This window comes from Halichoeres trimaculatus, unplaced genomic scaffold (assembly GCF_033239565.1).
Source record: "Halichoeres trimaculatus isolate MK-OKI-2021-1 unplaced genomic scaffold, fHalTri1.1 fHalTri1_scaffold_9, whole genome shotgun sequence".
Classification (NCBI taxonomy): domain Eukaryota; kingdom Metazoa; phylum Chordata; class Actinopteri; order Labriformes; family Labridae; genus Halichoeres; species Halichoeres trimaculatus.
The window spans coordinates 17,949,427-17,976,611 of NW_027437188.1; the positions used below are offsets into that span (position 1 = coordinate 17,949,427).

Here is a 27,185-nt window from a genome sequence, read left to right on the forward strand (position 1 = left end):
TCTCAGTGAAGAGGTGGAAATGCATTTATGGGGGGGAGGGATGGGAACAGGCAGACACTTTAAGTTCATTGGGGAAAATGTGAGTGAAGCAGAAATGAAATATGGTTTAGATTGAACTAAGCTCTGACACATGGGTGTTCGACAATTCGACTAGTTATATTAAGACCTCTGGAGATAGAAGAGACACAAGGAGATGAAAAGTGAAAGCAAAACGAAGGTAAGAGCAGAAAAAGCATCCCCCTTGTTTACCTGGGTGAGCCCCCATTCCCAGAATTTCCCAAAGGAAAGAACAGTAGCAAAGAAAGAAAACAAAAAGAGCTACGTGTTTACCTAGGGAAAGACCAAAATAGAAGTAGACAACAGTGAGAATCAGAGCCTGGTTTAATCAGAGAAGGGTGATTTCTGCAGCTGTGGGGGACAGATCTGTGCGAGCATTCTTCGTCAGATCACAGGCTTATGAATTCCGTCTCCGCGGGGAAATAAGAGCGATGAGGTTGCTGTCGTAGTCGTGCTACAGGCAGCACTGACTGCATGGAAATGTATGATGATAGTGGCTGTGTCACTGCTGCAGCTTTCATACAAAAGCACACAGCAGACTACAAGGGAGCGATACAAGCAGAAGTAATCATAAGTCATTTTGGGGAATGGATTTTTTTTTGTTATACTACTGTGGGTCGCTTGTTTGGTGCACTGTGCTGGTGAATGGACAGAGGATGATGAACAGAAATTGTGTGTGTGTTTGCAGGTGTTTGGTGTTCTTCATTTAGGTCTGAGCTAGTTTAGATCAATTTTGTGACTTTCAGAGCAGCCCTGCAGGGGCAATGTCATTGAGGGCAGGTTGTAAGACACAGTAACATAATTATACTGGCAACAAGTGGCTCTTTCCTAGTTTCTTCTTATTTCAATGAGAGTGAGTACATCCCTCCTAATTTCTCTCTTTGTTGATCTCCAGCTGTTATATTTTTCATTTTTGGAGCCCATTATGGGGCTGTGTGGTTGGACAGCTTACACCAGTGCTGCCACTAACTAGAGCTTGCATGAAAGTAGGCTAGGTCTGTTGATTGTGCCAATGGTGTACGGGTTGGGTTGTGTTATGATATATGGAGGCTCTGCTTAAACATATAATGGTGGCTCTGGGACGCTGAGGGAAGCTGTTCCGCCTCTCCTAGTTGTCTTAGGCCTAAACAGTGGTGAAAAGAGGTGCTCATTTGATAACCCCAGCACTGTAATGGAATGTGTAATTGTAACGTGTAACTTGGAATGTGTGTTAAATTAGGAGCAATATGCTAGGCTAAGTGACTTTTAATGTTCAAGCGATGTTAAGTTTGTGCATATCCTTCTCCAAAAACAAATCACTGGTAGTGAACCACAAGATTGTGGCATTAAGAAGTTATTGTGTTTATTCATGCTCTTATTTTTCTATGTACAACATCTAGAGTCTATAGAACTGTCAACCAGTCACTCTTTAAGTGGGTTATAGGTTTCAGGCAAGAATTTTGCCTGGAGTCAAAGGAAAGAGGGAAAGCAACTTGGCTGAATAACAATCTCTGAACCAACTGCTGGATGGTTAAGAAAAAGGAAATATGCCAGTTTAACCAGACACAGTTTTTATCCACTTTATCTCCAATTCAAAACCAAATATCACCAAACTGGTCCACCATATGTCATCTGTGCTTATTTAAATTGAGGTAGCAGAGCATTATAGCAACAGCTGTTAACTGAAGCTTAAGTCCTACTACAGCAATACTCAGCATGAGGTTTATTTCCCCGTAAACAATTGGTAAGGACCAGAAAACAATTTCTCTTATTTGAGTTAAACTGTCTCTGTCTCATTCTCTGATCATTTTTTATTCATATGTAGTAATTTGTTTGCATCAAATATTCTGATTGCTAATTATGCTTTCTAATTGAGCTGTTCAGATATGTTTGTATTTTTATGCAAACACTCTTGCTGTTAATGTGCTGTTATATGCGAGTCTCACTTAGAAGTACTTGTGTTTCAGTATTCCTTTTCTAGGTCCAAACTGATGGATTGTACTTGTTTGCTTGATAGGCTTGTGTAATTTCCTTATGTTTTCCAATCAAACTCTTTATAGAGAATAAATAAATGTAAAATGAAGAGTAGTGAACAGAAGCTCTATCTAAACCCAGGTACAATTCCATTCATCATTCTCTTCTGCAAATGTTGTTTTTGCATATGTTGAAGTGTTCTGGCTCGGGGCATTAGTGCAGTGTGGAGAAGTGGATTTGAAGTGTGCCTCTTGAAAAATGCTTTGGCTTCCTTTTATTTGATGGAAAAGTAAATATGTTTTAAAAAATGTGGGAATATTTTAGCGCATGGAATATGGAATAATGGATTTCTAAACTCAGATATGTTTTTCTGTCTTTCCATTTACAGGATGATTCCATCCACCAGCAATGACTTCCTGGTTCGGGACCTCGCTGCAGGACGAAGCTACGATCTTTGTGTCCTGGCTGTGTTTGATGATGTCGTCACATCATTGACTGCAACACGTCCTTTAGGCTGCCTGTCCTTCACCACGGACACTGAGTTCAGCCAGTGCCAAGCACTGCACAGCCACTTCCTGGGTGGCACTATGATCATCATCATTGGAGGGATTATTGTGGCCTCTGTGCTAGTGTTTATTATCATCTTAATGATACGATACAAGGTTTACAGCCACCAAGGGGCGGGCAATGGAAAAGCAGCTATTGCACCAAGTGCAGCGAGGCCGCAGAGCAATGGACAAGGAGGAGGCGCACAGGTTCAAGTCCTCCCTCGCTCTGCCTCAAAAATGCCTGACAGTCAGGAGGACCAAGCACTATCGCCGTCCAGGGCCATGTCGCCTAGCAACACACTGAGAGACACTGTGGCATTGGTGGAGGAGGAGAGCAGTGGACGGAGCACAATGACAAGGACTGACTCCTTGGCCAATGAGGAGTTGCTCTCACCTACCAAGGCCCGTTTCTCCTCCAGGGTCGCCATTGAGATGAAAAACAGACCGCCATCTGTCGCCAAAGAGCCCACCTCCCCTAAGGAACTGGCAGGTAGTAGAAAAAGACAGACAGGCAGGAGAAGATAGAGAAAGAGGAGGCAGGCAGTAGAGCAAGGTTGAGGGAAATAAAGATTAAAAAGGAGTTGACAGGGGAAGACACACAGAGACGAGAGAATGAAAAAAAACTCAAACCGCAGGAGAATCTGGTTGGCTAGGACAATAAGGAACTGAGGACGTGAAATTGAGCAAGATAATAAGAGGCAGTGGAATTTAGGAAAGTGAGTGAAAATTAAAAAATAATTTTCGAGATGCCATCCACATGCACTGAAGTGCAGTGAGAGGAGGAGAAACATGTTCAACTCTCAGTTTAGGTTTGAGGTAAATTTTGTGCCCTTTAACCACATTATCCCTTGTTTCACATCAGTGACGAGCAGGAAAACGAGCTTTTGAGTCACATTCAAATATGACGTGAAACTTGACTTGGTCTAGACTAGAACTCATGGACAGCCTTGTTATGTACACTTTTGGCCCGGGTGCATTCAAGATGAGTGTCATTCTCTGCAATCACAATTTCTGCCCATCTTCCTTTGTCCATTCTCATTCTCAAACTTTATTATATTTTTCTTATCTGTGTAATTTTGGAATCAGCAAGTGAGGAGTCCTGTCTTGCTCTGTAAATGGCATTTAATATATTCTCCTCTGGTGATCAAAAGGAAAGATGGAGACAGAAGGTTGATGTCTCATGTGAAACATAGATCTCCTGATAACCCAGTGTTTACATTCTCTGTTACACTCTGTTTTGGGTTCTCACTAACAAGCTTCACACAGATCACCTGTTGTGATAACAGAACATCAGGTAATACATTTTTAATCAAAAAAGTCCAGATCTGGAAAAGTGTGTTGATAATAAAACCACAAAGCACAAGACAGATGACATATGACATAAGCTTATTCCAATATGTAACATAATGTCAGATAAAGGATTGATCTATCTCTAGTCTCTCAAAACGACAGACTTCACTAAGACTCTTGAGACCAAACCAAATGTTTGACACTTGACTTGAAATTGCACATAGATTTGTGCCCATCTTTGTTTCAAATTGACAAAAAATATTGAACTAACCTCCATGGAATGCAGTGGGACAGACTGTTAACCTTACATCCCCCACAACATTTATTTAATTTTCTGCTCTTGCCAATAACCAGGCTGGTCTTTTCAAAGTGAAATAATTCAACATCTTATGAAAGACAAATATGACGATTTTGAGGATTTTTCTCTAGTTATTTTTTTGTGAAAATTGTAGAGTAACAGGACAAGACAAAACATTGCTGGTTGTTGCAGGTGGAGAGGGGTGTTTAAAATGCAGGCAGTATCACCCATCTACCACAGCTAACATAATTCAGGTTAGCATCCCTTGTGTTCTCCATTAGGGTGCTACAAAGTATTGGTCTTAAAGCACCCTGAGGAGACATGTTGGCAATTAGGAATAAAACAACCATGGCGCTTGAGAGTGAAAAAGTTCAGGTGAAAGTGACTTCCAAGAAAAGGCTTTTTAAGGTCAGCTGAAGCAACCAAAGATGTCCATTCCTTTTAATATCCCTTTAGTGTTCATACTTTGAAAAAAGTGAATGTGTCTTTTTGTTTGTCAAACCAGGTGCTTACTTCCATTGTAAAACAAAAGGGTCGTCACTGTATTCCCAAAGCTGACCCTTTTACTTCAGTTTATGTGAAAATGCATGTACATCTGTACTCACAGTTCTAATTCTGCCCCCTCAGGGTGCTCTCAATATAAATCCCAGGAACTTGCTTTCATTGCAGCTTTGGTGTAATTGAACCCCTTTGGCAGTAACAAAGCACAAACCAGCAGACACATAATTTAGAAGGAGAATAATACATAATGCACAAGCAAGTGATGCAGTCACAACTATTATTTATGCATATACTGCAGTATAAGGAAAGTTTATAAGAGAAGGCAACAGGGGAACAAATCAGTATTACCAGTAAGAAAAGGTTTGTTCTGGCAGAAAGAAGCAAAACAGAGACATAAGAAAGAGTTGATTGAAATCATTCTCACAGGGTTTTTTTATGGAAGCCTCCACAGTCCTTACAAATACTAAAACTCAACTATGAGAAAGTAGAAGAAACCAATTTAACACCAAAATACAGTCCCAGTGATGTTCTATGAGGGTTATAAAAGAGGCTTCAAGCTGAAACAACCTAGGACAACCTTGGCCAACATTGATCTGTGATTGAAATGTTTTCTTTTGAAACATTGAAGCTATAAAACTTGTCGAAGTCTGTGCTGTTGTCAACAAAGTTATTTCTGAAGGTTTTCCAGGGGGTGTAAATGGCAGTCTAAATTCGAGCACAGCCTGCTGCACTGTAAATGATTAATTCCAGCTTCAGAATTATTAGCTCTGTTTGAGCTTTGGGCCTCCATTCAGTCCCTGCTGATCTTTGGCCCCTTGTGTCTGCATCATATCATCTTGTGCCAACTTGTATTTTTAACTCTGGTGGTGGCTGCAAGCTTGCTTACAGAAAATAAGTTTGCAAAAGCCTGTGGGCATGGGTGATAAATAAATACCAAGAGATAGACGCCCACTCGTAAAACTAAACCTCCAATAATCCAGGATTTTTAATTGTCCACAAGTGTCAATGAAGAAATGAAAGTGTGACAATTGAACATGTTTTATTAGTAGTATTGTATAGTTCTCCTTTGACATGGAACAGACTCACGAGGAACTGATTTATGCAACTAAGTTTTTGCCAGAAAGGCTATTGGATAAATCCTGCTCTTAATGTAATCAGGGCACGCTTCTCATCTTGATTCAAACTGTTGAAGTGACTTCAACATGCTCACATGCTCATGCTTGAAATGTCCAAAAGTGCTTTAGTTATAATATAGATTCACAAGGGCATATGAATGTTCTTTCTGGGTAGAGTTTCGCCGCACTAAGCCCACTTCAGTGCACTTTCCCCCCTTAACACTAATCCACTCAGGAAATTGGGGTTTCATTAGATCGAATAAATGGAGACGCACTTTCACATGAGTGGCTTAAACAGCTGAGTTGAAATACTTTATCAGCGGCTGATATGTCATTCAATTGGCCTTTCTGAATGGGTTGAAACGAAGCGTCATTGAGCTCCATGTTGATAGAAGGGAGCAGATGAAGGATCTGTGCAGACTGAGCAGCTTAGCTGGTGAGTTCTGGGAAAGTTTTCACCTCGCTGAACTCTGCTGGAGCTGCAGTTAGTCTGACATTTATGACACAATTAGTGTTCTGGACATGGCTCACATCACAGTCTATGATTAATGAATGACACAATACTTGCACAGACTTTTGATGGTGTGGAATCACGAGCTAACTACCAAGCTACACTGGATGTTAACCAGCTTAAGACACAGTGAAAAAAAGTTGTTTCCAGCTTTATTTCTTGCCTATAGAGCTGTTTGAGGCAAGTTTGGGCACATGTAGTTCAGCAAATGTTCTGAAAGGTTCATGGCCAAATTGGAGTCACAAGGAGTGCTCATTAGGGCTGCAGCAGGGTAGTACTTTGCAAAGTTGGTTCCAGGATTTCCCTGATTTTAACTTCTATCTAGCTGTGACGAGCCACCGTATGCACAAACTCAAAAAGTAGCCCCCTTTAGGCCTAATTACCAGCTCTAACCCTGTTCTAACCTCAACCGAGAGATGTGTCACTGTCAAACAGGCATCCCAGACAACAGTGACGGACAAGAAAATTATTGTAGTTTTTATTTTTTTTTACCTAGGAATGAAAAGGTTTTACTGCCCTTTGTATTCTTTGCTCCTCTCTCTGGTGCCAGGATCACTAGAAATTTCGAGGCCAACTTACAACAGGGGTCTAATACCCATGTGTTTGCACAAAGGCTGTTGTGGTTTTCACAGGGTGTAGCTGTGTCTGTGATGTGTTTCACTGGTTGCTGCATTGCAGAGAAAAGCAACATTGATCTGATCAGAGTGAAAGAGCCGCAGTGAGTCAGAGTGCCTGAGGAACAGAGCATCTGACAGATACGCTGAGAGACCCCATTAAAGGCCCACAGTTGTCAAAAGTGTGACCTGACATGAAAAAATAGATACACTGTGGGTGATAATGTTCCTTTTGGATTGTTTGCTCCTGATAGAGTTTCTTTTCCATGTTCATCTATGTAGGCCAGGTGTATAATTTTTTGAATATGTGAGTAAAATTTTTCAGAATATCCTTGGATAGAAAATACAGTGAAATAACAATGCTACCAATTAAAACAGCAAATTCAAAATGTGTCAGGTTCTTTGCAATTACTCTTCATTTGTGCTGGTTTGACCCAATTTTAACCCTAAAAGAAAACAGAGAACTTTTATTTTTACATTTTACATCCCCCACATTTTAAGTTGAACCAGGCTTACTGTGTCTTCTTGTTACTGAAGTCTCCAATCATGATCTTTTTGTATGTAGCTCTCCTCTATGCCAATCATCTGTAGTGGCCCTGAAAGAAGATAATTTCCCACTAAAGATCTTAAATGAAACATCGAAATCCATAATTTTCCAAGATCATAGATCAATAAAGAATTACACATAGTAGTAAACACATTTTGCACTGATGGTGTCTCCTTGAAATTTCGCTTGCATCAGGATGCTGCATGTGGATTCAGCACTAGAAGCAGCTCTTTAACCTGAATGCTAAGTGGGAAATTTTCTATCAGGATTAGTAGTAATTATATGCTTGACACAAACATATTATGATTATGTCAAGCAAAGTGCTATTAGTTCAAGAACAGTCAAGCAAACAGTGGGTGTGAGAGTGTGATGAATTAATAGTGTTATGGGGACACATCTTCTTAAACAGTCACATTATAGAGCCCCCTGCAGGTAAACTATTAATTTTAATGGTGAGGCATTACATATGAGGTTAATTTTAGGGCAAGGCTTCAGGTAATGAATGTACAGTGATTAAAAAAAAACTCTTCAGCGTGATAAAAACAAGTGTTTATCAGCTCAGGTGGGGTACCAAACCCCTGCAGGTCTGAGTATGCATTGTGCATTATTTAGTCTTAAGGAGACTTGAGGCTGCTACAGGGTAATGTGTGCATTCACCAGTGACGTTGAGGTATGTGTGTGAGCCAGTGTTGAGAGCATGTGTGTGTCCTCCCAGTGGCCCTTCCATGACCCTGTAGCCTGTCTGTCCTCGGTGGATTTTAATCTATCATCACTCCTTTCAGTGTCATCCCATATGCCCAGCCTCATTCTTCACCGCTGTCTGTCTCTCTGAATCCATCTCCTGGAATCTCCTTCTCTTTTACCTTCTCCAGTCTTTTTCAAGCTCTTTCTGTCGCTTCCTCTTGTTTTCCATCTTCACTATGGTCATGAAAGCTGGGATTTTTTTTTTTACTTCCTTGTTCTTTCACTTTATACACCAATTTTCAGTACTATTTGCTGCATCTGTGTCAGTGTTTTTTATTGTCTCTCACTGTTACAATGTTTCTGCCTCTGTCTCCTTCTCTCACTTTCTCCACCTCTGCCCCTTTGCTCTCTTTCTGTCTCTCTGATGCCTCCAGCAGCAGACGACAGGCGCCCTCATAGTGTCGAATGGAGAGACTTTAACATCTGATCTTGGCCTCACAAAGACAGCACGCCAACAGTACACACAAAGAGTAATGACTGGCACTAAAAACTTAAGAACCTCCTTCATTTTTAGTGTCTCTACAGTTTCCCCCTTTCTCTTACCCTCCTTTGACACTCCTTATCTGTCCGTCCCTGCTGCTGCCTTTATTCTCCTGTAGCATGCTGCCATCACCATTTGTTTTGGGGTTTCTTGGTTCTGGTTGGGTCAGTTCATCCATATATGTCATTCTTCTTTTTTCAGCTTCAGGTTTTGGAGTGCTGGTTTCAAAATTTCATCTCTGAGCTTCATGCCTTCTATCTATCACAAAAAAAGAAGCAGAATTTCATCTGTGGTATCCAAAAAACACTGCAACATTTCAACAGCAATATTCAATACCAACGCTAAAATGAATAGTTGGAATATCAATGCTAAGATGATTAAGTTTATTATTATTATTTTTTATTTATTTATTTTTTAATTAGTCTTATTCTGAACACAAAAATAATGAAAATATATGACAGAAAATTTATTATTTTGTTTTACCCAGAAGACAACACTGTAAGAAACTATCAAATGCTTTATTCTGCAAAATATAATGGATACAAGGCAAACCAAGCTGACAGTGACACTTTTTTGATAATTTTATACCTCACTCAGTTATTATCATGCTATAAAAGAGATTAGTGGTTTACTAATGAATTAAAAAAACATATGGAGTGCTATTAGAAAAAAATAATCTGTTTTTAAGTCAACAAATGACTAATAAATCAACTGTCAAAGCTACTGTAGGTAAACTCAAACTATGCACACCAATATATATTAGAGACATATATTATTTAAGATATATATTATTTAACTTCAGCACCCAAAACACAACGACTACAAGCATTTTGGTCTAATTTATAGTTCCAAATTAGTTTTGTTGTAATGAGATTGATGCGAGAATCTCCCCAGTTAAATGATAACTGCATGGCTTTGTATTTGTAGATAAGAAGGAGTTGTTTCTTGTAGTTATCTGTTATCCTCTGGACATAAATTGACTCTTTGTTACATTTCTTTACTTCTCGTTTGGTCGTTTCTAAGAATGCCTTTGTATTTCAAACTCTTACAGACACATTCCTTGTTTTTAACGTTGTGATTTCTACTCTTCATTTGATATATTTTTAATGATACCACTCTTTTTGTTGTTTTATCTTGTTATCTCTCTTTACACAAAGCTTACCCTTTATTTCTCTATCCATCTTGAGTGTTAATTTTAATTATGCAGTGCCACTGTTCTCTTCCTTGCCCTTTTCATTCTGCTTTCACATCCTTCTTCTCTAGAGCCCTGTTTATGTTAAATGCTTCCTTTTATCTTGTATTGTTCCACCTCTCCCTCTCCTGCTTGTTTACAATTCTCAACACCTTTACCTGCAAATTAATTTTTCATTTCTTACGTCCGTACTATCCATCTTTCACCACTCACACTGCGTTATCATCTTTGCATACTGCCTAGTCCTCTCCCCTCTGTCCACACATCTCCTTCATCCATCTAAGTGATGGAGGAGAAGAGGAGCGAGGTAGTGGAGGGTGATGGAGGAGAAGACAGTGGAGATGTGCAGAGGTGGTGATGGATGAATACAGACTGAGGCATTAAGAAGACTCTGCTTCATTCTTAAACTGACACAATAAGCGCTGGCTGTACATAAACGTGTTAAAGGAATATTCCTCCTGACAAATACAGTTTAGAAATGCTCTCCTGACAAACACGGGCATTACAAATAACAGCTGCGGCAGAATGCTACCACAGCAAGCACAGCTTTATCACTCCAAGCTATTGCACTCCCCTGCTCTTCCTTGTCAGCATGCCTCGATTGTGCAGGCATTTGTTGAATCTCCCCACTACACAGCAGTGACACTAACACAGCTGTTGTATGAGGAAGAAAAGACTCTAAAAAGTCAAAAACTGGAAGGAACATTTAAACTTTGCTTTTTGTCAATCAGTTCTGGTGAATTTTTGTTTTGAGCCTGTGGTGTGTCCAACATTTTTCAAAACTAGAGGCTAGACTTACCTTACGTTTTACGATATAGATGTCACATTGTTGTACATAGACCTTCCTAACAAAAAAAAGACAGAAAAAAACAAAACAAAAAAAATCTATATTAACACATTTTTTCTGTATATTTCAAAGCACACCACTTCTTTTTTTGTCTCACTTTGGACCAAAGGCCTGTGGTTGAAGGGCTAGACAGAGAGCACTTTGAGACAACTTTTAGTTTGATAGCAAAATTTCAACCATACTTTTGAGACAAAGACAACCTTTGGCTGTCATACAAACCCTTCTGTTCAGTGTTTCAAAACCAGGTGCCAAATTGTATCTCATCCCCTGTTGCTTCTTTTTACTTTCCTGAAAACCTGATGATCTACTCCACGGCCCAGATTTGGGTTTTTCAAACCCCCTTGTTCCAGAAGTTGTCCTTGCTCTCATCTTTCTTGTCCATTTTAAGTAATACAATTTGTTGAATGTTCTTCTTTCACATTTCTTGTTCTTGTGTTTTGTTTTCCAGAACCCTGATGTTGTTGTTCTGAGTGGCAGATGCCAGGAATGAGCGTCACCACCAGGGAGAAGCTGGTGCGAACTCTGAAGAAAAAAGGCCCTAAAGCTCCCCTTCTGTATCTCGTTTACTGTACCCATTTCTTTGTTTTCCATGAACACCACGGGGTTAGAGAGCCACACTGTCTCGTTTTCTTCAGCTGCTGAACTTGGTTCTTGACTCTGGATTGGACGACAATGCAAAGGCTCTGTATCTGTCTTGCTGCTGACAGGATCCAGCTGTTGGTATGATCATGGAACAGTGCACAATAAATGCTGAATTTTCTGCATTGGAACAACTTTTATCAGTGTGGAAGATAGCACAATGGCCGTAGGTCATGGTAGATGCATCATGGACAGCATATGGATATGTCAACATGATATGAACTGCAAACCATCTGGGGCAGGATCAACACGCACTGACAGATACCATATGGATTCTATAATATGACAGTAAAAGACAGTGAAAGTCTGGGAATACCACACTAATGCTGGATCTACAATGTGTTTAAGTGAATAATATTTCACAGAAAAAGTGTCTGGATGAATCTGGTTTTGGATATGAACACATTCTTAACACTCAACCTATAATGGCTCACTATCTGCAACAAAACACGAGACCCATCTCATGGTTGGCTTATAATGACTTCACGTATTTACTATATGGAATAATGCAATTCTCCCAAACCCAACCAAGCTGGGCTGATCTTCTGAGCTGGATCCTAACATGGACTGGACCCTGATCCTTCTCAACTAGTCCACAAAAGAAACTGAACTGGTCTGACCTGGGCAGACCCGACTCTTGGTGGAGCCTTGAACTTGAGTTGTGTGTTGATAAAGGATCAAGACTGAGCAGTTCACAGACCTTACTGGACTAAAGTAGACAGGCTCATTATCCAGTGGTCCAGTCTGTGTATTCTTATGTCCACTGCTTTCTCCTGGGACCGCTGAGGACCTTAACCCCAGTCCACTTAAACAGGTGAGTAATCTCCTGATTAGCCTCTGAACCCTAACCAAACAACCTGCCAAATGAGAAGTTCTCTCACCCAAAGAATGAGTCTCATTAATTGGCGTGACATACGGTGACCTGCCTGCATTCACCTTGGCTGTCTACCAATTTTTGGGTCCTGCCCCATAGTTTTAGACAGGCTTGCACTTTCCTGCCATGAGTGCTCTGTAACCTAATGAGGGCAGTGCTTTAACGAGCACCATCTAATTGCTGTCAGTGAGACAATTAGAGAGCTACCTTAGCCAAATGATCTGCTTCACTGCTACTCTCTGCTGACAATGTTACAACAGGGGGCGGAAAATGCAACCTCATGCCCTCGTATTTGTTTCTGGGTCTCCCCTTATCTCATAGTTGCCTCTTTATCTCCCTCTGTGTGTGTTTTTCCTGCCTGCCCGAGGCAGTGATTGAATAATGGTTGAAAATATAATATGTTGGGTTTCAACTAATGCTATAGCCAAAGGGATGAGCTTTCATGCACAAAGTGGGGGCTACTGTTTTTTTTTTAATTATTTGATTATTTTATTTTATTTTTTATAAATATTTTAAGAACTTAAAATTATTATTATTATTTTTTTTTTTTTTTTAATTACTACAACTATTACTGTATTATTTTTAGTTTTGTACAGACAGAGGCTATTCTCTGGGGCCAAAAAGGATTTATAGTCTAGTAACATATGCAATATGTGTTCATTAGTCATATTTTAGAAATGTGGCTTTCCATTAATTGATGAACCACCTGAGTTATCAAACAGTTTAACAGAAATCTCAGGGATTTATTACATGCCTAAATTATCTGTAAATGTACACTACAGGTCAAAAGTCTTAAAACACCAAACCTTTTTCCACTTATGCAGTTTTATATTTCAGCTTACTCTAAAATAAAAGTATGAAACAAATAAACAATTTATGCAAATATATAAATAAATAAAAATAAATCATGGAATCAATCTTAACTTTAGTTAAGTAGCCATCTTTGGCAGATAAAACAGCTAATCACTGGCATGAAATTATTTTAACAATAGAAATCAAATATTCTTTTGAAAATTATTTCCAACTCTATTTCTTTTCAGTCTCTATTTTCAACTCTTAATCAAGCTTATAACTAGCTATTTTGTTCTTTTTTTAAAAGGTAAACTTCTAGCACAGCTTGTAATTTTGTTGTGGGTCATTATCTTCCTGTAGGATGAAACCCTGACCAACCAGACTCACGCCAGAGGGTCATGAACGACACTACAGAATACTGTGGTCACCATTTCTGATTCATGCTTTATCACTCTGCACATGTCAGAGACCCTGGATAAAGCACAAAAGCCCTACACCATGATGCAATTAATGTGTGTGACATTTAATGTCACGCACTGAGGAACCACCCTTTCCTTGCTCAAGAACATAAAAAAAGCTAAACCTGCACCTCAAAGTGTTCTCTTCACAGCTTAAATTGAGACTTGCTAACTACAACCACTGTTAAGCATTGCATGAAGTTGTTGTCCAGTGAGTCTACCATATAGGCTGTCAACTCTCAGAAACTTGTCTTCTGATTCTACTGTTATTTACCCTTTTTTTGTCTTCTTACCAGCATTACACCACTTTTTTTGCAAGAACAATGCTGTTCTATAATGCTTGAGTTGGTGCAGTGCAACTGTGTGTTCAGACAGTAATGGTTGTTTGTAATCAAGAGAGCTTCTACACTTGGGTCTAGAAGGATGTGATAAAACCAACAGAGATACAAAAGTGTATAAAAAGATCTATCAGCCTGACCCCTATAGTATTTTCCATTGAATTGAATGACCCTCATGTTTCCTTTTATTACAGGAGTTTTGTGGAACTCAGAATCCGGTTCACTGTTTGTGTGGTGGTGTCGAGTAACTAAGTGCACTGAATCAATTTTCTCTTTTATTATTACTTTTACTAAAAAAATTTCGATAGATTTCTGTTTTGCCAAAGACAATTTATTCAGCCTGAAAACCACAAATACACATCCACATCAACAAACTGTTTAGAGGATGTTTTTGTTGAATAGGTAAGGAGGAGAAAAGAAAATGAGAAAGATATTACAGTTAAAATGCTCTCACAGTCCTTCACATCATGTTCTTTTATCTTGTCATAAATTTTGATTGTTTAGCAATTTTCTGGTCAATTTCTGCCATCAGGAGACTCATGCATAGCAATGTAATATATCTAAATAAAGCACTCAGAGGACCTAAAGTGGCAGTATAACAGTGGTTTGAGCGAGGCTGCAAAGCAAAGACATTATTTCTCTAGTAAGTGAAGCCCAAATAGCCTAAACTATTTCCTGTTTAAACCTTCACATAAAAACTAAGTGACAAAAGCATTTTTATTGCTCATTCAATGATGATAGTGCTCAGAGTCAGGATGCCTGGTCCCCATGCACGGATACTTGCTTCCCTCATACACCTAAGAACAAAGTATGTGTGTGCAAGTGCATGTGCATGTGCGTGCATGCGTGCATGCTTGCATGCGTTTTGTCTCTCATGACAGCTTGAACACTATGAGTATGATTGCAATCGTCAGCCACCAGAGGCTTTTACACAAACAAACATCGCCACACTCTGCTATTGCTGGTGATTGTTTAAGTGATCTTGTCTGTTTCTTGCATGCACGCATGGACAAACATACCAGGAGTGGAAAAAGAGACACTAACTAAAAGCATGGGATAAATATAGATCCAATATGAAAAAAAAAAAAAAAAAAAAAAAAAAACTTGAAGTGTGCGTCATTAAGTGTCCTCAATTGTGCTCTGAAGAATTGCAGTCTCTCTTCTATCTTTATCTTAGCCTTTAGGCTCTAGTGCCAAACGTTTTTGTTTGGGCAGACCATCTTAACATTTTAGACAGAGTTACAATCTGCTCTCTATATAATAAAGTGGAATGAATAGATTTTCCCTCTTGTGATAAACAATGTAGAACATAGGATTGGTATAATTTATTACTGTCATAATCACCATAGTTAGAGTCGATACTTGAACCCATCTGGGTTATGAAATTCTTTTCTTGGCATCCCATTAGCTGTGTGTCTTGTGTGCTCATGACCATGTGCACGTCGTTATTGAACATATGATGCAGGATTTTCCAATGGCCTCCCCTGACTGCACAGTATTAGCTCAATATTGGCAAGCTTTTCCTGTTTTATGCCTTTGGTCTAACAATACTGGATGAAGGCTTAATTGTGACTTCAACAAAGTTTTTAATTCTTTTAGAAAAAGGTTCTACTTTTTTTTGTCAAATAACCCTGTTTGAGCCATGACCACATCATAAATCGCTCGTGAAAAACTGTCCTCTCAGGAGATAAATCCTGGCTTTATATCTCTTTGTTCCTCTCAGTCATAAAAATGAATGTAGCTTGCTAGATGCTCTGCAGACACCTTGATAATAATGACGATGATAAACTGCTTGTACACGTTGTTCCCTCCTTCAATCCACTGTTCATTGCTCTTTGCTCCTCCTTATCTCAGTCAAGTGTCACGGTCACAGAGGCACATTAGGAACAGATTAACTTAACTGGTATAGTATGTCTAACTCTTGCAGCAGAATATAGAGTACTAGAGATGGCTGTCAGACAGCTACAGACTGCAGATGTTAGCCTAACCCTAAATGGAGCATCTTGATGTCTTTTAGCCCACTGAATCCACACAGAGTAATCTGGCAGTGATGCTGTGGATGTGTTTTTATTCTCTCTTCACTTAAACATTGCATGTCAAATGTCACATGGTCATGTTTTTCTTAATGTGACAGCTCCCATATGCTACCATTTTGCTACAGGATTGTACAGTCCCTGCCGGAAGCTACTCATTCATTTTATTTACTGGAGTAAAAGGGCACAGTGTGACACTCACAAACCGTATTTGTTTTTACAACCTTAATGTAGAGTGTATGCAGCGACTGCTCCCTCCATGTGGGCTGATGGGACATGCTTTGACTTCAATCTAAGCAGTATGTCACATCTGTTAGCTGAGGTGCAGTAATGTAAGTAGACACTGCCGTGCATACATTACTGTGCTTGAATCAAACTGTCTCAGGTCTCATCTCAAACACACACACACACTTAAAAACAGTATCTCAGAAGGACCATGGCTTTCGCTGCCACTTCCCTGCTGGATCCTGCACTCATTTGGTATAGGCTTCCAGCTGGGAGTGAGAATAGGAGGAAAAAAATGAGGAAAGGAAAAAGCCCACATAGAGCTTTCGGGTGGAAGATAGCTCCTCACCACAGCACAAATGTGTGTGTGTGTGTGTGTGTGTGTGTGTGTGTGTGTGTGTGTGTGTGTGTGTGTGTGTGTGTGTGTGTGTGTGTGTGTGTGTGTGTGTGTGTGTGTGTGTGTGTGTCCCGATGTTGTCTGAGCTGTGATGATGTAGGATGAATGTACAAGGCCATGTCCACATGTAGCTGGGTATCCAGGAAACTGCATATATTTTTATAGGTTCAGGCTGGTCATCCACACTAAATTGCAGTTTTACATCATGAAAAACAGTGTTTTCTGAAAACTCTAAACAATTGAAGATTTTGAAGAACTCCAGTTTCATGGTTTCATGTATTCGCCGGGTAACTGGGTTTTTGGTAGGTAACAACTACAAGACGGGGTTTATTCTGATTGGCTGGCACTGGTTTTATGTTTGAAAAACACTGCCAAACATGGGTTTGGCATGCTTCGAGACGCACTTATTGTACATGTGTACAAGGCCCAAGTGTCCTACAAGAACAGAACAAGGTTAGCAATCCCAAAAATAAAGAAGTGGAGAAAGAAGAGAAGGAAGGGTGAAGGCAAGACATAATTTGTGGCATTAAGTTTGTGCTAACACGTCATATGATATTTTTCTGTTGTATGGCAAAATAGCCATACAGCCTGGAAATCCCCTGCTGTTGGATTAAACTGAGAGGCCAATCAAAAAAACAAAAAAAAAAAAAAAAGAAAGAAAAAAATATTTATCTGAATGTTAGAAAAACAGACTACTCGTGTGCACATATGCCTGGGATTCTTAAATTAATCAAGCCCGTCTAATACTGTCATTATCCCGGTTTAGTCACCTCAGGGGTCTTGTGGCTGCATTGAAAAGTGGAAAACAGATCCAACAGTTTCTGCTTGCATGGTTTTCTAGAAAATTTAACTCCTTTTTGGTTATCATTTCACAGTGATGAATGAATATAAAATTGTGAATATTTGGGGATTTATGAAGGCAATTCATGACCCCAGATTACTATTCAGCAACCCCTCAGAGGGTCCTGAACCCCACTTTAGTGGCGGCTGCTGGTCAGTCAAGGAGGGGAAGCTCATTTTTTTCCGGCCTACATCATAAATTTGTTTACCTATTTAAACATAAATTCTACCCTCCGTGACAGCTTGCTAGCAGCCAGAGCTGCTACGTGAGACTACGACAGGCTGTAAGTGTGAATGACAGGGGGAGAAGCTCTGCAGCTGTAGCTGTAGCTGCTTATTGGTGAAAAGAGAGAGAATCTTTAAACCCAACGCTCGTCGTTTCTAAGAAAGGTAAACTCGCTGGGGATCGATAAAGCCTTGGATCAGTCCAGAACAGCTCAATGTACAACTCTGGAAACTCTCCGGTGGAGGGTTGTACTTCAAGTTCGCTGACTGGCTCATTTCACTGTCAATAAAAAAGGGATTTGGCCTCAGCCCGATCATCCAATCATCATGCAGAAGCCCAGTGTCCAGGCCAGCCCACTGTCTCATAGACCCTCAGAGACGCTGAGCGTCAGAGGGCGGGACAAAGCGCAGCGTTTATCCAATGACCGTCCAGTTTCCACAGTGGAACAACCCACTCTACCCTTCCCCACTGAAGTCAGAAGACGCTCAGCGTCCGACTGTGTTAAAGGGCTGAGACGCTGCGGGGATGAATGAAAAGGTCGAGCCAATTACCTGTGATAGGTAGCTGATTCTAAGCAAAAGATGAAGGAATTCTAGCTCATATTTTGTCAATAAAATGTACACACAGCAGTACATATCACCACTTTTTTGGGGGACATTTTAGGGGAGGCTGAGCTTCCCTTTCAGTCTTAGAGCAATCGCTACTGTTTAGGAACCACTATAGTATTTCACTGTTGCATAATTATATTGCATCTTATCATACTGTGCGGTGTTGCTTGGTAAAATAAGTTAAAAAATACATTTTAGTGACTCTATAGAAGATTGAGCGAGAAAGGGGAAGATAATTTAAAATAGATGTAAATGTGTATTTACACTGTAGGTAGCTACAATTGTGTTCACTGTACAAATGTTCCACTGATGATCCCATTGTGACAACAATGCGTCTTGAATTGAACCACTGGGGGAGAGGAGCAAAAAGGGGAGAAGGGCTGCACAAGATAAGCAGCTTTATAAGAAGAGGAGGTGAAGGATAAAGGGGGAAGAAAGGGATTTGAAAAAGGAGGAGGAGGAGAGCAAAGACGACCAGCAAGAGTGAAAGAGGAGGAGGAGGGTGAGAAGTTGAAAAAAGAAATAGATGAGGAGAACAGCAAGTGGGATGTGTGGAGGATTACTCAGTGTGCATGAACTCCAGCTGTATTGTGGTGTGAGGTGTCTTTGGTCCCTAAGAAAGCAAACACGGTTGTATGAATAATAGATGACACAACATGAACCAACACACACAATGTATGTTTATTTTTGAATGTACTGTGTGACTCATTCTCCCTTTTTAAAAGGTTGAAAGAAAGTGACAATGGGGAGCATGACATGCTTGATCATAACAATTGTTAACACACGGACAAGATTTCCATACAAAAATCACGTGACACTCTGAGGATATGTGGATATTTGTAGAGACAATAAGAACTTGTGAGCATGTGCGTATACTCCATCCAGAATGAATGTCCCACTCTGAAATCGTGTGTTATTCAAAGGATGAATTCATGTGTCAGTAGCACTAAAAGGTTGACATTGCTGCCACCCTGGAAAAAGCATCTGGAAGCTGTGAATACTAAACTACCCTGAAGGAGCCTTGAAGAAAAAAAAATGCAGCTTTCTGGGCAGCTCTTAAAAATAAGCGCCACTGGGGTTTGTTCTGCAAAAGATCTCGCTCTCAGTGTTCCAGCGTTTACTCGTGAAGGTCAGTAGCGCAGCATATTCAGCTGTTGGAAAAAAGCACTGTTGTCGACTTGTGTATTCAATAAAAGTCTACATTCCACCACCCTATTCGCATCAAGTAAACTAGTTTCAGAGGATGAATCTTAAAGCCAAACACATGAACTCCCACTTTATCCCACTTTGGTGCGTTACGTCAACACTTTTGAAACATATCTCAGTAGGTTTGCACAATTTCTGAGCCTTGAAAACAACACATAGTTGATGAAACGCTGCAGATCCCACTGAATGGTTTCCATCATGGCACTTCTCTTAACTTCATGCTACTGCAGCACTGGAGGTGATTCAGACTTCTGGTTCAGGCCTGCATGATAATCATTAACTTGCACTGAGAGCAAGTGATGCGAAGAGGATGTGGAGAGGGATATTTAGAACAATTTTTGAACCTTTAACATGTTAGCGACTAAAGCTGGCTTGCATTTAATTAGTACGCATACTATTAAAATATAGTTGTGATGAAACTGTGAGTAGCTTACATGTGTGCATGCCTGCAAGAGAAAAGTTGCAGATTTATGAAGAAGCATTTATTGTTACAGTATATCACATTTAAATTGCAGAAGATGCTTTCTTCCTCGACTTCCTGCTTTCTGCTGCTCATCTCTTTGTTCTTTTCTTTCGAAGCTGGAGCTATTTGATGCATGTGCACCTTCAGGAAACAGATGCGCACTAATGCAACATAAAGGGAACAAAGAACAATAAGAAACCAATGAGATAGTTTTATTCAGCAGGTCACAAAATGATACCAAAATACATTTTTCCATTTACATATAAATGACTGCAGCTTTGATTTCCCACTGCAAAGTGTAAACTCTTTTTCAGGGATATAGATGTTTAAGGTTTTTGTTTTAAAACTCTGTAAACTTTGAATGTGTCAACAGAAAAAGTTTTGCACAGAGGCCCCTGCACCTGTGCAGCTTATCAAAAACCTCCTGACTCTTTTCAGTATTTTAGATGTATGAAAATGTATGCTGCGTTTCTGTCAGTCACTCATGATTGGTATTGTTACGCTTACAACCTAGTTGTATTTTGCCAATAAATTCCATATGTGAAAAATAAGATAAAGTGATATTAAAACGCCAAGTCTGTATAAGGCAATGCAAGCAGTTACATCTCTACTGACTGCAGAGACTCTGAGTTAACTCCCCTCCATTTATTCCTCTGAGCAGAAACCCATTTCCTTCTGCAGGTTTGAGGTTCCAGCTTCAGACTAGCTCTTTGGCCTTTTTTATTACCAGCTTCACACCTGGAATGCTGATGTAGTTTGTGTTGGGAGCAGAGTGAGATGATAGCAAAAACTGAGAGTGCTGAACTTTGGAGGCATTGGAAACATAAAGTGCTCTGTGGTGCATTGGTAGTTTATTGAGGAATTTGAGGCCCAAATACTGGTATCAGGGATAACACTAGTATTACTGACAAGTAGCACTATCATGAGTAGTTAAGTATTAAGTGATGGGTAAATATCAGGGTGAAAAAAGTAATACAATCTGTGTGTTTCTGTATTCATTGTTGCTGTCAAGACCTAGTGTGTTTCAGGACTATGTTGCAGAGAAAATCCAGGCTTGATGTCTTGTTCGGATGGGTTTATGAGAAAAGGTTTCCAGGGTTCTTTTGTCTTGATTAATTTTCTTTTTTTTTGCACTAGATGTTAGTTCTGACACCTTAGGCTTTTAGAGGATTAGTCTTAAGTAATCTGCTTTATTGTCTTGTTGCCTTGGATGTTTTTATCTGTGTAGGTGCAGTTTGGCTAAACAACTTAATACATTACTATTCAACACTTCAAACAAAGTGCACTGCTTGTTTCTGCCTAGAATAAAAGTAGTCATGGATACTTCTGTTAGGGTTGAATTTAGCCTTGGATTTCACATTTATCCTGTGGAATACAGTTCAAGAAATTGACTATTGAACCAATTCACTATTACAAAAAAAAAGTGTCAGTATACCCTAGTTAATACTCTTGTATGTCTTTATCAGCGAAGTTTATGCACATACTACTGTTATAAAAAAAAGAGCAGTGTTAGTCAGTGGGTCCAAACCCCTAAGACGTGTCAGTTTTCGTTGTTTTTGTTTTTTTCTTTTCTTTTTGTTGCCCTTTCTAAGAACTAAACTATGCCCAAAGCTATGCCGGTGGCTACAGAAAATTAGAACCCCAGAAGGGGTAACCTGAGCAATACAAGGAAAAATATACTGCATCATGGTCTGTGATGGGGGAGTGCATTGCAGCCAGGATTCTCTGGGTAAACACATGCGGTAATGGAATTGGTTAGTGGATGCATTTTCATCACATGGAGTTAATGTTGTCTAGGACATACCCTAAAGGCTTTCATTCTAATCCTGTCAAACTTAAATCCCACTCTTGTTAAAAAGTTACAGACGGAGGAATAGTAACATGCATCAACATGTTAGTACAGTTAGTACTTTTATTTACACGTTTATCATTTCTTACACTTATTGTTTTTGTAATGTTGCCCCTGCACTTCCAGCTTTTGAGACCTAGCATGTTCTTAATAGATGACTTTTTTCAATGGAAACTGAAATTCTAGTTGGCTTTCATTGTTTAAAGCTGACTTAAGATTAAAAAAAAAAAACATATCCGAGAACAATCTATTACAGCTTCACCCAGCATCAAACTGTGGGAAACACACAGGATATTCTTATGCGATGACCTCATTATTTTGGCAAGTTTCGTAAAGATGATATGTTGTTTTTTTTCTTTATTCTTTTTCTTTCTTTTTATTTAGATTGGACCATTTTAGACAGTTTACTGACAGATTCTTGGGTTTCTACAATGAATTGATATATCCACACAGATTGAAGTGAAAAACAGATATTGAGGTGTACTGCCTCTTTACATAGTGTGTGCCACTCAACCATTACGCTTAACTGTCACATCTAGACACTATTCTTTTGCATTTTAAAAAGTTTTCAATGAATAAATATATCATTTAAGTACAGATGTATATCTTGGCTTTGAGTGCACAGAGGAAATTCTCTGTCACTAATACTGGAAAGGTGACAAGAAGAGGTCCCTGAGAGGAAAATGTGGAGTGCTTTATCTCTGCTGTGGGATTCTCTGGCACCCTAGGCAACATTTTTTTTTCCTAAGGGTGACTGGCATTGGAAAGCAGTCCACAGTCTACTTCTTTTATTTCTTATCTACTATATTGTTTTAAGAGATGTAGAAATACTGATTGGATATGTATCACTCAGTAAGCAAACAACTCAAATACATCTACGCAGTACTTCCAAAAAAAAAAAAAAAACTATAAGAAAAAAGACAAATACTCCTCTGTTTTTTTAAATATTGACTTTTAATTTTAACTGGTATTTGGTCCTCCACAGGAAGCAATATTTGAAGCAGAAATGAAGAAAACAGCCCAGTCAATACGCTTTACAAGCTGCATTTCACTGTTTTATTAGGCACAGCAAGGATTGACATATCAATGAAAGTAAAAACCCCATTTTTATTGCAAGTGTGTCACCTTATTTTATTCCCACAATGCCATGGAGTTGATTGGTTTACTTGGTTAAAGAGAAGCATTGGTAAGGGATGTGAAATTATGAGCACACACAGGGTTGAAGAAAGAGGAGCCACAGGAGAGATGAAAAAGACAGAAGGAACACTCTTGTCTGTCATCTGAATCCCATAATCATTTTCAGTGTTACAGCCAAAAGCACAGTATAACATTTCTGTTATATTGATATGAAAACAGCACTGCTGTGAGAAAGAAAAAGCCCTCCAATGTCTACAAATTCTCAGGGTTTGCAGTGGATATTTTTAGAGGAAGACTGCACAGAGCAGAAGACATTTCAGACACAAGAGAAGGTAGAGTGCTTTGAGAAAAGTCAGCTTTGCCCATGCCTAAAAAGAAATATTCACAAACATCAAAACAAACATGAAAAGACAAACCTAGCTGTTAGCTTTGATGACTGCATGCTCGCCGCAGGTTCCACAAGGGTTTCCATCTAAGCCCCTCAGCCACATAACTTCCCCACAGAGCAGCAGCCTTTTACCATCCTTCTCAACTATTGATACTTTCTGAAGTCAACAAAATATTTGCATGGAATTCAAACTAATTCCCACCGACAGACCTGCTCATATCCACCTAAAACAGATGTAACTCCACACCATCCGCAGCAAAAAAACTCTCTTACTGACTCAAATACAAAAAAATGTCTCTTTTTCCAAAAGTGAAGGCTCAGTGACACCAGGATGGCACCACTGATAATGTTTTTACCCCTGTTCAGGACAGACCTGTCAGAGCCATAGACTGTATAAAGAGTGGACAGCGTGGCTCCACCATTTATCATTGTACAGTATTGAAGCCAAAATTCCCCCTTCACAGGCGCAGCCATTGGCAGCAATTGCAGCCAGAGTCTGCGCAGTAGAGACAATGGGGGATTCTGGGAGAATCTGAGTGGAGCTGGGGGAGATAGATAATAATTTTTTTTTTCTTTCGAGAGTCTAATCACTTCTTGACTCTACCTCCCTACATATTTTACAGTCCCCCCCAAAAATACACGAGAACGGCAGCTGTCAATTGTTGTTAAATATAAAACCTTGTTTTTAACCTTGTATGTACTAATGAAAACGAAACTTTTCAGAAAAAAGAGGACTTGAATACAAGACAGCCAAATTATATTTTTAAATCACCACAACAATCGGACATGAGAAAATTTCTACGATGAGTATTAATTTTTTTAAGTTTGACCATAGCCCATCTGGAATGGCTGGAAAGTCGGATTTTTTAACCTATACTGCAGCCAGTCACCAGGGGGAGCAGTTTTTGTGGAGACCTCACTTCGTGCCGAGCAAGCGAACATCCTTTTTTATACAGTCTATGGTCAGAGCCAGCATCTTCACATTTTAAAAAGCATCATATTTGTATTTTTGCAAACTAAGAACATTGTAATTCAGTGACAAGGAAACCAGTATGTCTCGTGCAAAGTCAAGTCTGTGCTACGTGACAATGTCCAACACAATTTGTGTTACTTTTAAGATTTAGGCAAACAAATATTTACAACAAATAATAAAATAGCATGCCCACTAGGTTCACTGTTTCAGAATTCAATGTTTTGGTTGTACAAGAAGGTTTAATCAACTTGCAACTTGTGCCCCTGAGTAAACAGTATGGAGTGCTTTCATTATTTTGGATATATCACCAACAGCATTTGTCTCAGTAATTAGAAATTGGTACATAAGAACATTTCGACCAATGAAACACCTGTGTGAGGAGGGAATTGTCACCTCTAGCCTCCTCACTTCTCTAAGTGGTGTTGCAAATGAAACACAGAGGTTGTTGTTCTTGTTTTTAATCACAGTGACGTTTTCATAACACTGTGAGTTATTGTGATCTAACTCAGTCTAATACATTTTTCTCATTACTTGTAAATATAAACAGATTTGCTTTCACCATTTTGGGTTGAATTAATTGACTGCCGGAGCCATTTGTATAATCCATACATTTCCTCTATTAATCATTAACATTTGATTTGAATGTTTCTGCCGATCAGTCTGTGAGTAATATCAGCTCTTGCATTTTTCACTACTGACTGTGTGACAGCTAATCATTTAGCACGCTCATATTACAGCTAATGAGGCCAGAAGTGGGGTGAGTTGTTTGAATTTAACAAAGAGGATGTTGGGCTGCAATGTCAGATTTAATCTCACTCCTGTAAATCTATAGTCAGTCAGAAAAAAAATCAGTTAATAAGATGCTGGAAACGGGGAGTCAACAACTCTAGGTGATCAATCAAGATTCAGTACATTCTTACGATAATACTTTGTGGAATCTGTTTTTTATTCGCTCGTTTGCCAATGAGTGAAAAAAAGAGAAAGCTCACATTATCTGCCTTGACTGTCCTTGAGTGTTACTCTTGATTTTTCTCCGGATAAAAAGGGAAGATATTCACTTTTGGATGGTTACTGTGAATAAAAGAAGTGGATTGTTGTTGTTACCGTATCGGAGTTGCTCACAGAGTATTTGTCTGTCATGGTCATCCCTTTTACAAGTGAAGGTGAATAAAGTGCTCTTCATAATTTGAAGTATTATCAACTGCTGATTGGACCCGGTCTGATCTGCGGAGGCAGAAATTGAGTCTTCCTTGATGGCCTTCGAATGAGAAAAGAAATCGCTCAAATGAACACACAAAAACACACTTGGATAGCAGTGCCCATGATGAACACATCAAGAATGTTAACGGGCAAACAGCATAGTTTGGCTGAGTAAATGCAGCTTTTTGCCTGAGGAGAAACTTTTCAAAAATGGATACACATGTCTCGTATTCAAAATTAATTTGGATCTACACCCGAAACTGGTTTCATCATTCGCCAAGGCTTACATAAGTTCAGTGATGTTGATGATGATGTTTCCTTTGGAGACCACTGGATAAACGTGTATTTATGCCCTTAAGAGCATTGCACCCATATTTACTTCTCTTTCTGTTTATTTTTCTCTTTCAGAACCAGTGACCAGAAGAAAAAATACATTTCAAGGTCAAGATGGATGCAGCTGAACAGATAAGCAGGAAGAAATGAAGTAGCAGGGTAATGGTTAGCCTAATCATGTCAGTTTCACTCCTTATAACTAATATCAAACATTTTGATAAAATCACCACTGCTGTCACCACAGGATAAGTTTACAAGCCTACATTGAAAATCATGAAGAGTATAATTGTATATGACAACATGATCTGCATTGATACCATCAAAGGATACAGCCTGTTTCTCCACTAATACCATGGAGTGTGTTTGCATGCACACGGCATGATCAATAGCAGCAAACGTCTCACGTGGTCTATTTCTGAGAAGAGTTACATCTCCAGGTGTCTGATTTAAACAATCGGAAAGACACAGGTGCTCTATTTTAGCATCTTCCTCATCATTCTTGTACTGTAGACTCCATGCTGGCAATTCTTAAAGGGATGTAGGGTTTACAAGTCTCAGATATGTTCCATCTGTATGTGTGTTTGTGTGTTTGTGTGTGTGTGTGTGTGTGTGTGTGTGTGTGTGTGTGTGTGTGTGTGTGTGTGTGTGTGTGTGTGTGTGTGTGTGTGTGTGTATGTGCACATGAATTCACTGCTCACTATTCACCAGTGCCATCATCATCATCATTAGTATTACCATCACGGCTGTTCCCTGTAGAGAGTGATGGAAGTAAGGCAGAACAGCAAACAGGCAGACAACCTCAAACCTTTTGACCAATCCATGAAAAACACAAACACCCCACCCCAGAAAAGAAAAAATAATAACTCACAAACATTTTGTCTTCACTTTTACCCCTCTCTGTGTTTCCCTTCCTTTTTTTTCTCTTTTTTTTGGGGCTTTATCTTTTGTATATGTACATAAAGCAATTTCAAATCTTATAGTTTTGTACATGTAATTTTTATGGTGTGTGGATTTTTTCTAATAAAATAAACCAAAAATGGAGGACTTTTTGCTGGAGGGGGTGTATTCTTTCTTTGTTCTGCCTAAATGAAAGTCCACCTTTATATATGGTTGTCTGCTAGATATTGCAAGGATACTAGAGAAAATTGATAAATCTAAATTTAAAAAAGCCAAGTTAGTTTTAACCTTGCACTTACTGTTACATATAAGGTCTTTGTTGTTTAGTTTGTAGAAGTCAATCAATCAGATCATCAATGAATCAGTCAATCAGTCTTGATTTGTAAAACTCCAAATCATAACAAACATTATCTCAGGACGCTTTACAAAATCATCAACACGTCTAGATCTGTTAATAATAATACTAATAAACCCTGGAAATGTGAGTATGTTAAATGCTGTGTGCTGTGGAGCAGATGTAAGAGCTTTTTTCTAAACATTGTGCACTCGGAGCTCGTGGCGCCGCTCTCAGTGACGCAGAAGAGCAGGGTGGTATCAGCGGTGGCTCATTT

The 27,185-nt window shown here is 39.3% G+C and overlaps 1 protein-coding gene across 3 annotated transcripts in view; it reads left to right on the plus strand.

Moving 5' to 3' along the window:
* LOC141797761 (leucine-rich repeat and fibronectin type III domain-containing protein 1-like protein) overlaps positions 1–26,718 on the plus strand; it is a 429,138-nt gene extending 402,420 nt beyond the window's left edge. For all 3 annotated transcript variants that reach the window (XM_074679444.1, XM_074679445.1, XM_074679443.1), the window contains 3 exons: positions 2,399–3,048; positions 11,147–12,151; positions 25,753–26,718. In XM_074679444.1, coding sequence (XP_074535545.1) covers positions 2,399–3,048; positions 11,147–11,154 — 658 coding nt within the window. In that variant the 3' untranslated portion in view covers positions 11,155–12,151; positions 25,753–26,718. The remainder of the gene's footprint in view (positions 1–2,398; positions 3,049–11,146; positions 12,152–25,752) is intronic.
* The last annotated feature ends 467 nt before the right edge of the window (positions 26,719–27,185 follow it).